The sequence below is a fragment of the Ranitomeya imitator genome, chromosome 5 (assembly GCF_032444005.1).
Source record: "Ranitomeya imitator isolate aRanImi1 chromosome 5, aRanImi1.pri, whole genome shotgun sequence".
Classification (NCBI taxonomy): domain Eukaryota; kingdom Metazoa; phylum Chordata; class Amphibia; order Anura; family Dendrobatidae; genus Ranitomeya; species Ranitomeya imitator.
The window spans coordinates 586,464,402-586,480,526 of NC_091286.1; the positions used below are offsets into that span (position 1 = coordinate 586,464,402).

At 51.6% G+C, this 16,125-nt stretch overlaps 1 protein-coding gene across 5 annotated transcripts in view; it reads left to right on the top strand.

Moving 5' to 3' along the window:
- The window catches only part of CEP63 (centrosomal protein 63), a 98,442-nt gene that overhangs the window by 22,267 nt on the left and 60,050 nt on the right, over positions 1 to 16,125 (top strand). For all 5 annotated transcript variants that reach the window (XM_069727928.1, XM_069727932.1, XM_069727930.1 and 2 more), the window contains exons 5-7: positions 2 to 97; positions 11,450 to 11,566; positions 12,952 to 13,065. In XM_069727928.1, coding sequence (XP_069584029.1) covers positions 2 to 97; positions 11,450 to 11,566; positions 12,952 to 13,065 — 327 coding nt within the window. The remainder of the gene's footprint in view (position 1; positions 98 to 11,449; positions 11,567 to 12,951; positions 13,066 to 16,125) is intronic.

Consider the following 16,125-nt stretch of genomic DNA (forward strand, 5'->3'; position numbering starts at 1 on the left):
GATTAGGTCTCTGAGAAGGCAGCTGTCAGAGCAAGAGGAAACCCATCGCACCAAGACCGCGGACTATGAGTCCCAGCTGGCACGCTTCCAGGAAGAGGTTTGTTCTAACCTTTATTATTCCCATCGTGCTACTCCAGGGGTGTCAAACTGCATTCCTCGAGGGCTGCAAACAGGTCATGTTTTCAGGATTTCCTTGTACTGCACAGGTGATAATTTAATCACCAACTCATTATTTGTGTAGGTGATTAAATTATCACCTGTGAAGTTCAAGGAAATCCTGAAAACATGGCCTGTTTGCAGCCCTCGAGGAATGCAGTTTGACACCCCTGTGCTACTCCACACTCAAGCCCCCCATACACAGTACAAAGTTCAGCCGACAGCCATCTCTCCCCTCTCCCCCATACACACCAGATAGTTGTCGTTCAGCCGACAGTTCTCTCCCCAGTCCCCCATACACACTAGATAGTTGTCGTTCAGCCATCAGCTGTCTCTTCCCACTCCCCCATTCACATTAGATAGTTGTCTTTCAGCCAACAGCTGTCTCTCCCCTCTCCCTCATACACACTAGATAGTTGTTGTTTACTCTCCAGCTGTCTCTCCTAACTCTCCCATGCAAACTTGGTAGTTGTCGTTCAGCCGACAGCTGTCTCTCCCCTCTCCCCCATACACACTAGATAGTTGTCGTTCAGCCGACAGCTGTCTCTCCCCTCTCCCCCATACACACTAGATAGTTGTTGTTTACCTCCAGCTGTCTCTCCTAACTCTCCCATGCAAACTAGGTACTTGTCGTTCAGCCGACAGGTGTCTCTCCCAATTCCTCCATACACCGAAATGCTCAGCTCGGACCAGCGCAGATTCAGAAGCCTCATACACATTTAGACTATCTTTCGATGTTGGTGTGTTCGACCGATGTTAGGTGAGAGGGAACCTATCAAATCAGATAACATTACTAAACTACCTGTAGAATTGGTTAATTTGCAGGTTAATAGCATTAAGAAGGTGCTGCCAACCAGACATATATATTATATATTAAGAGCACATGCATGCATACATATTTATTTACTTGCTTGCTTAAATATAGGGTCAGCATTTTCTGTAGGAAGTCATTTCTGTCCATCAGAAGCAGGTGAAGAATCCAATATGGATTGGGGGGTGTAATGGTTCTCTGGGCCAGGCCAAGGGTTCATCACTGTCCACTCATTTGCATAGGCATTCAAAGATAAAGGAGTTGTCCAAAGGCCAAAGAAACTTTTCGTCTAAATCCCGATTTATTTTTGTATTCGTATTTTATTTCCCTTATTTATATCCCTATTTATTTCTCTAATCTAAACTATTTTCTAATATACTTGCATTAAAAATTCCCTACCATTCCCTAACTACACTATCTAACTGCTATTGTATTTTTCCCCCTACTTCCTGTGTGATGATGCTTTTAGAATCCCGTGGCATACTGGGATGCTCAAACAAAGCGCCATCATGGGGCAGAGGCCGTGTTGCCAGCTCAGATGTGTACTAACAAGCTGGCAAGACAGAGGAGAGTGCACTGTCAAAGCACGGTGTAAGGGTACCTGGCGTGCAGAGACCAGTGCTGCCCCCTGCAACTGCCGCCACTGGTCTTGGCACGCCATCGGGTATTCTGGCACTGTGTTTTTCAGCAGTTTCCCTAAGTGTATAGCGCAGACACGCAAGACTGTGTGCTCAATGTGTACCGCACTGCTCCTACTGCCCTGTCAGCTAGTTCCAGTGTGCTCAGTGATATTGGCACTTCTCAGTGTCCTTGATCTTCCTGAGGCACATTTTCTGGAATTTTAATCACTCATCAGCAACAAATGAGCCAGCAGCTGACAGAATAACACTGAAAGCTTCTGATTTCACTGAGGACACAGGAACCAGCTGAAAGGCAGGGAGCAGTGTGGTAAACACTGAGGGGAAGTGCCAATGTCACTGAGCACACAGCAATCAGCTGCCAGGCAGAAGAGCAGTGTGGTAAACACTGAGGAGGAAGTGAAAATGTCACTGAGCACACAGGAGGCAGCTGACAGGCAGAGAAGCAGTGTGGTAAACACTGAGGGGAAGTGCCGATGTCACTGAGCACACAGGAAGCAGCAGACAGGCAGAGAAGCAGTGTGGTAAACACTGAGGGGAAGTGCTGATGCCACTGAGCACACAGGAGGCAGCAGACAGGCAGAGAAGCAGTGTCGTAAACACTGAGGCGAAGTGACGATGTCACTGAGCACACAGGAGGCAGCTGACAGGCAGAGAAGCAGTGTGGTAAACACTGAGGGGAAGTGCTGATGCCACTGAGCACACAGGAAGCAGCAGACAGGCAGAGGAGCAGTGTGGTAAACACTGAGGGGAAGTGCCGATGTCACTGAGCACACAGGAAGCAGCAGACAGGCAGAGAAGCAGTGTGGTAAACACTGAGGGGAAGTGCCGATGTCACTGAGCACACAGGAAGCAGCAGACAGGCAGAGAAGCAGTGTGGTAAACACTGAGGGGAAGTGCTGATGCCACTGAGCACACAGGAGGCAGCAGACAGGCAGAGAAGCAGTGTCGTAAACACTGAGGCGAAGTGACGATGTCACTGAGCACACAGGAGGCAGCTGACAGGCAGAGAAGCAGTGTGGTAAACACTGAGGGGAAGTGCTGATGTCACTGAGCACACAGGAGGCAGCTAACAGGCAGAGAAGCAGTGTGGTAAACACTGAGGGGAAGTGCCGATGTCACTGAGCACACAGGAAGCAGCTAACAGGCAGAGAAGCAGTGTGGTAAACACTGAGGGGAAGTGCCGATGTCACTGAGCACACAGGAGGCAGCTGACAGGCAGAGAAGCAGTGTGGTAAACACTGAGGGGAAGTGCCAATGCCACTGAGCACACAGGAAGCAGCTGACAGGCAGAGGAGCAGTGTGGTAAACACTGAGGGGAAGTGCCGATGTCACTGAGCACACAGGAAGCAGCTGACAGGCAGAGGAGCAGTGTGGTAAACACTGAGGGGAAGTGCTGATGTCACTGAGCACACAGGAGGCAGCTGACAGGCAGAGGAGCAGTGTGGTAAACACTGAGGGGAAGTGCCGATGTCACTGAGCACACAGGAAGCAGCTGACAGGCAGAGGAGCAGTGTGGTAAACACTGAGGGGAAGTGCTGATGTCACTGAGCACACAGGAGGCAGCTAACAGGCAGAGAAGCAGTGTGGTAAACACTGAGGGGAAGTGCCAATGCCACTGAGCACACAGGAAGCAGCTGACAGGCAGAGGAGCAGTGTGGTAAACACTGAGGGGAAGTGCCGATGCCACTGAGCACACAGGAGGCAGCAGACAGGCAGAGAAGCAGTGTGGTAAACACTGAGGGGAAGTGCCGATGCCACTGAGCACACAGGAAGCAGCTGACAGGCAGAGGAGCAGTGTGGTAAACACTGAGGGGAAGTGCTGATGTCACTGAGCACACAGGAGGCAGCTAACAGGCAGAGAAGCAGTGTGGTAAACACTGAGGGGAAGTGCCGATGTCACTGAGCACACAGGAGGCAGCTGACAGGCAGAGGAGCAGTGTGGTAAACACTGAGGGGAAGTGCCGATGCCACTGAGCACACAGGAAGCAGCTGACAGGCAGAGGAGCAGTGTGGTAAACACTGAGGGGAAGTGCCGATGTCACTGAGCACACAGGAAGCAGCTGACAGGCAGAGGAGCAGTGTGGTAAACACTGAGGGGAAGTGCCAATGTCACTGAGCACACAGGAAGCAGCTGACAGGCAGAGGAGCAGTGTGGTAAACACTGAGGAGAATTGCCGATGTCTTGAGTGTACAGGAACCAGCAGACAGGACAGAATTGTGCCAACAAGATCTGACGGTGCTCGTGCACTGTGTGACTGAGGTTACCTGTCGCTGCACTGACATACAGAGCATCGGATCCAGCCAGGAGCGCTCATTCTATTTCGGCTCTGCCCCCGCCCTTAGAGACCGTATTCAGGGTGTGTGGAGCTGAATTCAGATTTGCTTCAGAAACAACATAGGGGACATCTTCCAGGAGGTTTTTGACAAGTTTTCTTTTGGTTTTCATGTACAAGGTAGATTTGAAAGATTATTAAAATTACCTGGTCTTCATCATTATTAGATAAAACAGTTATGCTATAATTTCACAATGGCTGTACTAATAACCATACAGTGTTAGTATGATTTTTACAGGGACTAAGTCCCCTATAGCACTGTATAGTTAGTTCAGGAGACATTGTGGAGCTGACAGACTCGCCTTAAACATCTGTGTCCTTACTAGGACGCCCTCATGTCTCAGAGCCAGTGGCTCCATCAGTGCCCTATATAAGCTCGGAGCTATTGCATCATACATATTGGGGTAGAGAACTATGATCCCAACACGTGGGGCATTTTTCACCCTGCGTGACTTGTGAGCAGTATTGGGGCAATTCAGAAGCCTAATTTTTGTTGGAGAGTTTTTTGTGTTTTTTCTGGATGTTTCTTTTTAACATCCATGTGCCCTGCTATCCTTCGCCCTTTACCTACAATATAGCTGGGGCTTTTCCATAAGGCTGGGCTCACACTGGTGACATTGGGGTAACATTTGCAGCAACTTCTCTTTTGGGGACAAGCATAAATGGATGTTCTAAATGTGAACATGGCCCATAACCATCCTATGTCATGTCTGAGCAGATTACTTTCTTTACTGTTGCTCTTATTATTTGGAGCAGGGGTGGGCAACCTGCTTCTGGGGGGCTCCATGCATGCCACAATACTAGTATCTGTCATAGACATGCTTGTTGTCTGGTAGCTGCTCACATGAATCTTATGGGACAAAGAATGGAGGAATGTTGTATAACGTGTGAACACCTTCTCGAGGTGCGGAAGACATAGGGTTAGTGCACTAGTAATTTGTAAGGATCCTGTGTAAATAAATCTTTAATGGGAATCTGTTAGTACGTTTTTACCACCATCTGAGAGCAGCATTTTGAAGAGACAGAAACCCTGATTCCAGTGTTGTCACTTACCAGGCTGCATCAGAACTGCTGCCCTCAGTGCAGTGACAATACTCTTTCTTTATCGCCTCTCATTGGGGGACACAGGAACCATGGGTGTATGCTGCTGCCACTAGGAGGCTGACACTATGCAAATAAAAAAGTTAGCTCCTCCTCTGCAGTGTACACCCCACCGACTGGCATTATACTCTTCAGTTTAGCTTAGTGTCAGTAGGAGGTGGACACGGGTCTTTCATTAGACCCTTATCTACCTCAATGTGCGTCGTTTTCTTTCAGTTTTCCTCGGAGGGATACAGGGTGAACAGTCACACCTGTATTCCCACAAGCGGACTATGAGTACGGTGTGTACTGCCACCCCGTATCCTCATAGATCCCTCACCAGGACCAAGATCCTGGCACACCAGCGTGCTCAGAAGTCCGGTCCTGGCTCCGTCCCCCACCCACTCGCCCACCAGAGCCTGTCGGTTGGAGGAGACGAGGACGTCCATCAGCCCTGGATGTCTCACCCTCCTTTAAGGTTAGTACGGCGTGGGATGTTTTTTAGGTGAGTATTTCCCCTATCCCATCCCAGATCCTTGTTAGGGGGGGGATTCTTGTTAAGGGCTCCCAGACGGTGACCCTCTCTTACCCGGTCATCGCCTGTATCCTTGCGGCGCGGTCGATATTTTATCGGTTCCTGGAGTTCCAGCATTTTCCCGTGACCAGCACCTTCTTTCTTGGCAGCTTTTGGCTGCTGTTCGCTCCTTTCCGCGGCGCACTATCAGCGCGGCGGTTTTTCACTGGGCACAGTCCTCAGCGCAGCAGCCCTGCAGTCTATCGCGCTGCTTATCGCTGCAGCGCATTGCTCCGGCGCCGCAGGAGGTGGATCTGCGGCGCCCTTCAGCGGCGCAGGCTGCGGCGCCTGTGCCGCCAGCCTCCCGTCGCGGCGCACTGCTCCGGCGCCGCGGGAGGTGGATCTGCGGCGCCCTTCAGCGGCGCAGCCTGGCAGGCTGCGGCGCCTGTGCCGCCAGCCTCCCGTCGCGGCGCACTGCTCCGGCGCCGCGGGAGGTGGATCTGCGGCGCCCTTCAGCGGCGCAGCCTGGCAGGCTGCGGCGCCTGTGCCGCCGGCCTCCCGTCGCGGCGCATAGCTCCGGCGCTCTATACCGGCGCCGCGGCTCGTTCCCCGGCCGCCGGTTCCTAATTTAGGCCCCGGCTTCGGCCGGGGCCTACTTCCGGTCTTCGGATCTGTCACTTCCGCTTCTGCGGGCGGGCTTTTTCCCGCCCGACATACTATGACCTGCCCACCGGCGCCTCTGCGTCTAGCTCCGCCCCCTTCCTTGTGGGACACTCGTCTGGTGTGAGCATCGCTTCACACCACAGCAGCAGCCCTTGCAGTGCCTCACGCAGCGCGCCACGCTCCTTCGCCCGCATCTTCTGTGAGCTCAGCACCAGGGGATTTCTCCACCAAGGACAAGTGGGACATCTTCCAGGACCGGGTCCGTGAGTAGCTGCACTGCAGTCTGACACCCCCCTCTGCCCACTGTCCCCTAACCAACTGGCATCTTCAGGGTCCCTCAAAATGTCTTCCTCTAAAGGGGGCCGCTCTCGCCCCCCTACTTCTTCTTCATCTACTACCTTAGTCACGTACTTTGCATGTTCGTCCTGTAACAGCAAACTTCCCTCAGGTCAGTCCTCCCCGCTGTGTCAGTCCTGCAGCAACCCGATTGCTCCCACCGCCCAGGATCCCCCGGCTGTTCCGCCCGAGAGTGATCCCCCCATCCCAGGCTGGGCCGCTTCTCTGTCACAATCGGTGGCCGATTTAACACGGGTGTCTCAAACCCTGGTGTCCGCGCTGGATCGGTTACCCCTGCAGACCCCTGCAGTGGCCAGCGGGTCGCAGGAACCGCCGCCCGAGCCCTCCTTGATTAGCCACAAAAGGTCCAGACAGGAACGTCGGTCTGAGTCCTCTTCGCGTTCCATCTCGCCGCACGGCCCTCCCCCGCGGTTGGTGTCGCACCGTTCCTCCTCCCCTGAGTCAGGCGAGGCTTTATCTGATGCGCCCTCAGAGGAGATGTCGGAGTTGGATCCTAGCCAAATCGCCACCATGAGTGAGTCGGTCCAGAACCTCATTCGGGCTATAAACCAAACCTGTGGCATTAAGGATCCCTCTACGGAACCCGCAGATCAGGCGGTTTCGTTTAGACGGGCCAAACCACCTTCAAAATTTTTTGCCCCTCATCCTGAATTCGAGGAAATCCTGGCCAGAGAGAGAGAGAATCCGACCAGACGTTTTCAGAGGGGAAAACGCCTGGGGGTGTTATATCCTTTTTCACCAGATCTTACCGCCAATTGGACGGTCTCTCCCTCGGTGGATCCACCTGTGTCCAGGCTGTCCACCAACACGGTGCTCCCACTGTCCGGCGGAGCGTCTCTGAAGGATTCTAACGACAGAGTTATAGAATCCTTCGCAAAATCTGCCTTCGAAGCGGCTTCAGCAGCGCTATGCCCGGCCTTTGCTTCCACTTGGGCCTCAAAATCCATCTCAAAATGGGCCAAGGATCTGCGGCGAGGTATCCTGGACGGGGCTCCTCCCGCGCAATTAGCGGAACTTGCCAACCAGATTTCCCACGCTGGCGAATACCTGGTTTCCGCCTCCCTGGATGTCGCCTCTTGTGCGGCTCAGGCTTCCAGCAATGCCGTTGCCATCCGCCGGACCGTTTGGCTCAAGGCCTGGCAGGCGGACTTGTCCTCCAAAAAGTCCCTCACTAGTCTGCCCTTCCAGGGCTCTCGTCTCTTTGGTTCCCAGCTGGACCAGATCATTAAGGACGCCACTGGGGGCACAAGTTCCCTTCTCCCCCAGGCTAAACCTCGTCGCCCTCCTCCTAGACGGCAGTTTCGCTCGTTCCGGCCTTTTCGTCGCTTCGCTGCGTCAAACGCCTTTTCCCAGCAGCAACAGAGGCCACAGGCACGTCAAGAGAAGAAGGCGGTGTCCTTCAGGCCCACTCCGTCCTGGCGTCCTCGCTATTCCCAGGGTAGATCGTCCAGGCCCAGGACTGGAAGATCCACTTCCGCATGACTCTCGGCAAGACTCCAGCCCAACTCCCAGGTTGGGGGGCCGTCTTCTCCGTTTCAGGGACGTCTGGATTTCCGCAGTAGAGGATGCATGGGTCAGGGAAGTTGTGTCTTCGGGATACAAAATAGAGTTCGCCTCCCGACCCAGAGATCGTTTCTTCCAATCTCGTCCTCCAAAAGATCCCGCTTTGGTTCCGGGCTTCTTCGCAGCCATCGCTTCTCTGCTCAAATCCGGGGTAATCGTTCCCGTCCCAGAAAAGGAACGGTACACGGGTTTCTACTCGAACCTCTTTGTGGTACCGAAAAAAGACGGCAAGGTTCGTCCCATTCTGGACCTCAAATTGTTGAACAGGAGGGTTCGCCTGAGACACTTCAGGATGGAATCCCTTCGTTCAGTAATTGCTTCCATGGAGGCTCAGGAATTTCTATGCTCTATAGATATCCAGGACGCCTACCTACATGTTCCAATATTTCCCGGACATCACCGTTTCCTGCGCTTCGCAGTGCAACAAGATCATTTTCAGTTCGTCGCCCTGCCGTTCGGTCTCGCAACCGCGCCAAGGGTGTTCACGAAAATCATGGCGGCGCTGATGGCCATTTTGAGAGTCAGAGGCTTGGTTCTGTTTCCATACCTCGACGACATCCTCATCAAGGCTCCGTCCTTTGCTCAGGCCCACGAAAGCTTGTCCATTGTTCTCGACACCTTATCCCGTTTCGGATGGCTGGTCAACCGGAAGAAGTCCTGCCTTATTCCTTCTCAGCGCATCATCTTTCTGGGCATGCTCTTCGACACTCGTCAGTCCAGAGTCTTCCTTCCCAAGGACAAGAGATCCACCCTTTGTCGGGACATTCTCTTGCTCCAGGGTCCTCGGCCTCCCTCCCTCCGATCGGCCATGAAGGTTCTGGGGAGGATGGTAGCTACCTTGGAAGCGATTCCCTTCGCCCAATTCCATTCTCGACCCCTTCAGCAAGCCATTCTGTCTCAGTGGGACAGGTCGGTCTTCTCCCTGGATCGGCCGATCAGACTCTCCTTTCGGGTCAAGCGGTCTCTCAACTGGTGGCTGACGTCTCCTCTCATCTCCCAGGGCAGGTCCTTCCTTCCGGTTCACTGGCAGGTGGTGACAACGGATGCCAGCCTGATCGGCTGGGGTGCGGTTTTTCGCCACCTGACGGTTCAGGGCCGTTGGTCGTTGCAGGAGTCAACTCTGCCAATCAATGTCCTCGAAATTCGGGCCATCTTTCTGTCCCTCCGCCATTGGGAAAGGATTCTCAGGGGCCTTCCAGTCCGGATCCAGACGGACAATGCCACGGCTGTGGCATATGTCAACCATCAGGGGGGGACTCGGAGCTCCTTGGCCCTTGCCGAGGTGTCCAAGATCCTCCTTTGGGCAGAGGCAACGGTTCCGGTGATATCCGCGGTGCATATCCCCGGCGTAGAAAACTGGGCCGCCGACTTCCTCAGCCGCGAGGGTCTCGCGGCAGGGGAATGGTCCCTGCATCCGGAGGTCTTCCATCAGATTTGTCTTCGATGGGGAACTCCGGATGTGGATCTCACGGCGTCTCGGATCAACAGGAAGGTTCCACAATTCGTCTCCAGGTCACGCGATCCTCTCGCAGTGGGCGTCGATGCTCTGGCCATTCCTTGGTCACAGTTCGAGCTGCCCTATCTGTTCCCACCCCTTCCATTACTTCCCAAACTGTTGAAGAAGATCAAAGCGGAAGGGGTGCCGGTCATCCTGATCGCCCCGGATTGGCCCAGGAGAGCTTGGTTCGCGGAGCTCGTCAACCTTCTCGCGGACGCTCCCTGGTGCCTTCCAGACAGGCCCGATCTGCTGTCCCAGGGTCCGATCTGCCACCCGAATTCTCGGTCGCTCAGTTTAACGGCGTGGCTGTTGAGACCGCGGTTCTAAGAGCGTCCGGCCTTTCGGACCGGGTGATTCACACCATGATTCAGGCTCGGAAGCCTTCGTCTTCCAGGATCTACTACCGCACCTGGAAGGCCTACTTCCGTTGGTGCGAGTCCAACCGTGTGCCGCCTATGGTTTTTTCCCTGCCTTCTCTTTTGGCCTTCCTTCAGGCAGGACTGGATTCGGGCCTGGCTCTTAGTTCCCTGAAGGGTCAGGTCTCTGCGCTTTCCATCCTCTTTCAGAAGACCTTGGCCTCTCGGCCACAGATTAAGACCTTCTTTCAGGGGGTAGCCCACGCCGTCCCGCCGTACAGGGCCCCTGTGGAGGCATGGGACCTAAACCTGGTACTGGACGTTTTGAAGGTTTCTCCCTTTGAACCTCTTAGGGAGATTCCTCTATCAGTTTTATCTTGGAAGGTGGCCTTTCTTGTGGCCATCACGTCCATTCGCCGCGTTTCCGAGCTGGCGGCACTGTCTTGCCGCCCTCCGTTTTTGGTCATTCACCAGGACAAGGTGGTCTTCCGACCTCCACCTTCTTTTCTTCCTAAGGTGGTTTCCACCTTCCACCTCAACGAGGACATCGTTCTACCTTCCTTTTGTCCAGCTCCGACTCATCCTCTGGAGCGATCGTTGAACAAGCTGGACCTAGTCAGGGCAGTGAGGATTTATCTGGATAGAACATCCTCTTTCCGGAAGACGGATTCATTTTTCGTCATTCCTGATGGCACGCGCAGAGGCCAGCCGGCTTCTAAAGCGACTATTGCTCGCTGGATCAGAACGGCAATTTTGGAGGCTTACCGGGTCAAGAACAGAGTGCCCCCTCCTGGGATTAAGGCTCACTCTACCCGGGCAGTCGGCGCCTCCTGGGCGGTGCACCACAGGGCTTCCGCCCTACAGCTTTGCAAAGCGGCAACTTGGTCTTCCATCCACACGTTCGCCAAATTTTACAAGGTCCATACCTACGCTTCGGCGGACGCCAGCCTAGGCAGAAGGATCTTGCAGGCGGCAGTGGTGAGTCCCCTGACCTGATGGAAGTCTGTTTTCCCGCCCTTGGGACTGCTTTGGGACGTCCCATGGTTCCTGTGTCCCCCAATGAGAGGCGATAAAGAAAACAGGATTTTTGGTTGCTTACCGTAAAATCTGTTTCTTGAAGCCTCCATTGGGGGACACAGCTCCCTCCCAATGTTTTCTGTTGTTATCTGTTCTATGACTGTTCTCACGTTACAGTTCTCAAGTTTGTGGTTATGGTTTTTCAACCTTGTTTCATTATCTCCTACTGCTTTCTCACTAACTGAAGAGTATAATGCCAGTCGGTGGGGTGTACACTGCAGAGGAGGAGCTAACTTTTTTATTTGCATAGTGTCAGCCTCCTAGTGGCAGCAGCATACACCCATGGTTCCTGTGTCCCCCAATGGAGGCTTCAAGAAACAGATTTTACGGTAAGCAACCAAAAATCCTGTTTTTGGGAAGTTTGTGTTACTGACTAAAAGTTTCTTCTTTTCTTTTCCAGTTAGACAAATTAAAAAAAACTTATGAAAAAGTCCAGAGAAGGCACCAGAGGCTGGAGATGAAAGGCAAAGGTGGGGAAGACCGATCAGAGGTCAATCGGTTGACACGCAGGCTGGAGGTAAAGATTTAACAATAGTAGCCAGTGTCACACACTTTTTTTTTTTTTTTTATTTAAATCAATTAAGTTTAGATGCATTTTTATTTTTAAAGCCAAACCTTTAAAATGTTTAGGAAAAATATAGGACAAACTTTGGCTCAAAAAATTGAAATGGCATTTGTTAAAAAATGCAATATTGGAAAGTACCGTAGCGACCCCTTGGCGACTTATGGCATGCTATGTTCGTCGTAAGTAGTGTTGAGCGATACCTTCCGATATTCAAAGGTATCGGATGGTATCGGCCGATATCCAAAAAATATCAGATATCGCCGATACCCGATGCCAATGCAAGTCAATGGGACACAAATATCGGAATGTATCCTGGATGGTTCCCAGGGTCTGGAGGAGAGGAGACTCTCCTTCAGGCCCTGGGATCCATATTCATGTAAAAAATAAAGAATAAAAATAAAAAATATGGCTATACTCACCCCTCCGTAGGACCCTGGCTGTCACCGCTGCGAGCGTCTGCCTCCGTCCCTAAGAATGCAGTGAGTGAAGGACCTTCGATGACGTCACGATCAGGTGACCGGTCACCTGACCGCTCACGTGACCGTGACGTCATCGAAGGACCTTCACTCACTGCATTCTTAGGGACGGAGGCGGACGCTTGCAGCGGTGACAGCCAGGGTCCTATGGAGGGGTGAGTATAGCCATATTTTTTATTTTTATTCTTTTTTTTTTACATGAATATGGATCCCAGGGCCTGAAGGAGAGTTTCCTCTCCTCCAGACCCTTGGAACCATACGCACCGCACACGCCGATTCCGATATCGCAAAAATATCGGAACTCTGTATCGGAATTCCGATACAGCAAATATCGTCCGATACCCGATACTTGCAGTATCGGAATGCTCAACACTAGTCGTAAGTTGTCTTCCTGGCACATAATGGCTGATGTAATCAGCCATCATCTGATTCTAACAGCCGCGGGTGGAGTGGAGCTCTGCCCACTACAATTAACCTGTTACATGCCGCTGGCCCCCATTGATCAGCTGTTGCCAGCATGGCTGCTGCTAGATGTTTACTGTGAATGTCGTGGAACAGCTCTGGACACTGGTTTGTCTGCTTTAAATGAATAGAATCTGGTCTGTGATATCCCGGATCGGCCACTGAACAGTGTGTGGCGCTGTGGTGTTTTATGCTGCACACTGCTTACATCCAGCTGCTGACAAAGCGGATAACAGCAGTCAGTGGTAGTACCAGGTGTCTGACCCCCACCCTCCAATCTGATGTTCATTAAGGACAGGTCATCAATGTTATAGTAGCGGAAAAAAACATTTCCATGTTCTCTTTAGACATGTTCTGCTAGAATACCCTGTAAATTATCCTACTTTCTGACTCTTATAGGAATTTCGACAAAGGTCTCTGGATTGGGAAAAGCAGCGTCTTCTGTATCAGCAGCAGGTAGCGGCATTGGAAGCTCAGCGTAGGACCTTGGCAGAACAAACTGAAAAATATCAGGTACATGGGATAGGCGTGAAGGATCTTGGTGTATAATTCTACCTTTAGCTTCATCCACGCAAACAAATATCTGCTCACCACAGTGGTGCAGGGTATACTCAAGAATTACAGATAGACCCCGAGTCCAGTCTCTTTGGCATTCCAGTAATGGCAAAAAAAACAGCATCACACACAGATCCCATGAAACAATCTGGACTTTTAAATATATTGTGAATAAGACTGAATTGTTTTATGGAAGCTCTTGTGACGTACGCGTGTATAAGTCAACCCGAGTATAAGCCGAGGCACCTAATTTTGCCACAAAAACTGGGAAAACGTATAGTCTCGAGTATAAGCCGGGTATACATTGTCCCTTCATCCCTATCATGGTATGCATGGCTTCCCCATCCCTGTCTTTGTATGCATGGCTCCCTGTCCCAGTATGCATGGCTCCCCTTCCCTGTCCTTGTATGTATGGCTCCCCATCCCCATCCTTGCATTCATGGCTCCCCATTCCTATCCTTGTATGCATGGTTCCCCATCCCTATCCTTGTATGCATGGCTCCCCATCCCTGTTCTTGTATGCATGGTTCCCCATCCCTATACTTGTATACATGGCTCCCCATTCCTGTTTTTGTATGCATGGCTCCCCATCCATGTCCTTGTATGCATGGCTCCCCATCCATGTCCTTGTATGCATGGCTCCCCATCCCTGTTCTTGTATGCATGGTTCCCCATCCCTATACTTGTATACATGGCTCCCCATTCCTGTTTTTGTATGCATGGCTCCCCATCCCTGCCCTTGTATGCTTGGCTCCCCATCCCTGTATGCATGGCTTCCCATCCCTGTCCTTGTATGCTTGGCTCCCCACTCCTGTTTTTGTATGCATGGCTCCCCATCCCTATCCTTGTATGCTTGGCTCCCCATCCCTGTCCTTGTATGCATGGCTCCCCATCCCTGTCCTTGTATGCATGGCTCCCCATCCCTGTATGCATGGCTCCCCATCCCTGTCCTTGTATGCATGGCTCCCCATCCATGTCCTTGTATGCATGGCTCCCCATCCCTGTATGCATGGCTCCCCATCCCTGCCCTTGTATGCTTGGCTCCCCATCCCTGTCCTTGTATGCATGGCTCCCCATCCCTGTATGCATGGCTTCCCATCCCTGTCCTTGTATGCATGGCTCCCCATCCCTGTCCTTGTATGCATGGCTCCCCATCCCTGTCCTTGTATGCATGGTTCATATAAAAAAAAACATCCTACTTGCCCTCCCTGCGCACTGCGCTCTCGCTGCATCTTGTTCTGTGCCAGCAGCTCTTCCAGCTGAGCGATCACGTGGCCCTTCTCATTAAGGTAATGAATATTCACTCCACGCCTATGGGAGTGGAGAGAGGTGAATATTCATTACCTTAATGAGCAGGGGACATGTGATCACTCGGCCTGAAAAGGTGCTGGCGCCGGAACGAGATGCGGCGAGGGTGCGCAGGGAAGATAAGTAGGATGTGTGCTGAAAGCCGGCGGCTGTAACTGTGCATGCAATAAGAGAAATGAATATTCACTGCCGGCGCAGTGAATATTCATTTCTCTTCAGCAGGCACATGCTTTAGCTGCAGCTGCCGGCTCCTGCCTCTGTGACCCGCTGCTCGCCCATTCCCCCTCCCCCACCTTCTTTCTGGGGCAATGACTCGTGTATAAGCAGAGGGGCATTTTCGGCACAAAAAAATGTGCTGAAAAACTCAGCTTATACACGAGTATATACAGTATTTTTTTTTTTTGTTAGTTTTTTTTTTTCTTTGTTGACTTTTATTCCTGCAAGTTCAGATTAAAAAAGGATTTGCGCTCCGGTTCCATGACAAATATGGAATTGCTGAATGAATAATTATATTGTCAGGTCACATTGGGCATGTGTATTAAAACTGATTTTCATTGAAAATCTATATGTAATTAAATAGATATTAGGTCTGATGATGCAGGTGTAATTACTCTGGAAATCCATGTCAGAATGACTGTATAATCTTGATATTAAGATTAGGTTTCTGTGAGTCCAGCTCTAGAATGAAATGGCTCATGAATCCAAATGTATTCAGTCTCCCCACACCCAGCCTGACTACTGCAGCTTGTAATGAGCAGTGTGAGATCTCAGCTGGGAGGAGGGACACTGAGGAACTGCAAATCAGCACAGGTGGGAGGAGAGGGAGTTAAACTTTCATGTAGGATTATATCGCTTTTTATTGGGATGAAGATTTTTTTGCTTTGTGCTGTAATAACAGGATTTTTGGTTGCTTACCGTAAAATCTGTTTCTCGGAGCCTTCATTGGGGGACACAGGAACCATGGGTGTATGCTGCTGCCACTAGGAGGCTGACACTATGCAAATAAAAAAGTTAGCTCCTCCTCTGCAGTGTACACCCTACCGACAGGAAGTAGGATATTCAGTTAGTGAGAAAGCAGTAGGAGAAGCAACATGTAAAAGAGAAAGAATAATATAATAATAATAAACTTTATATAGCGCCAACAAATTCCACGGCGCTCCATAGATTAACAGTTTCAAACACTCAGAGTGTTCAAAGAACTCAAACGTATACAGTAAACAGAGCTGTTAACTTGGGAGGGTGCTGTGTCCCCCAATGAAGGCTCCGAGAAACAGATTTTACGGTAAGCAACCAAAAATCCTGTTTTCTCTATCGCCTTTCATTGGGGGACACAGGAACCATGGGACGTCCCAAAGCAGTCCCTGGGGTGGGAAAAACAGACTTCCATCAGGTCCGAGGACTCACCACTGCTGCCTGCAGGATCCTCTGCCCAGGCTGGAGTCCGCCGTAGTTCGGCGAAACGTGTGGATGGAAGACCAGGTTGCCGCTTTGCAAAGCCGTCGGCAAAAGCCCCGTGACGTACCGCACTGGAAGCGCCGACTGCCCGGGTAGAGTGAGCTTTATCTCAGGAGGAGGCACTCTTGTTCTTGACCCGGTAAGCTTCGAAAGTTGCCGTTCTGATAGAGTGAGCAATAGTCGCCTTGGAAACCGGCAGGCCTCTACGCACGCCATCAGGGATGGCGAAAAGAGAATCCATCTTTCGGAAAGCGG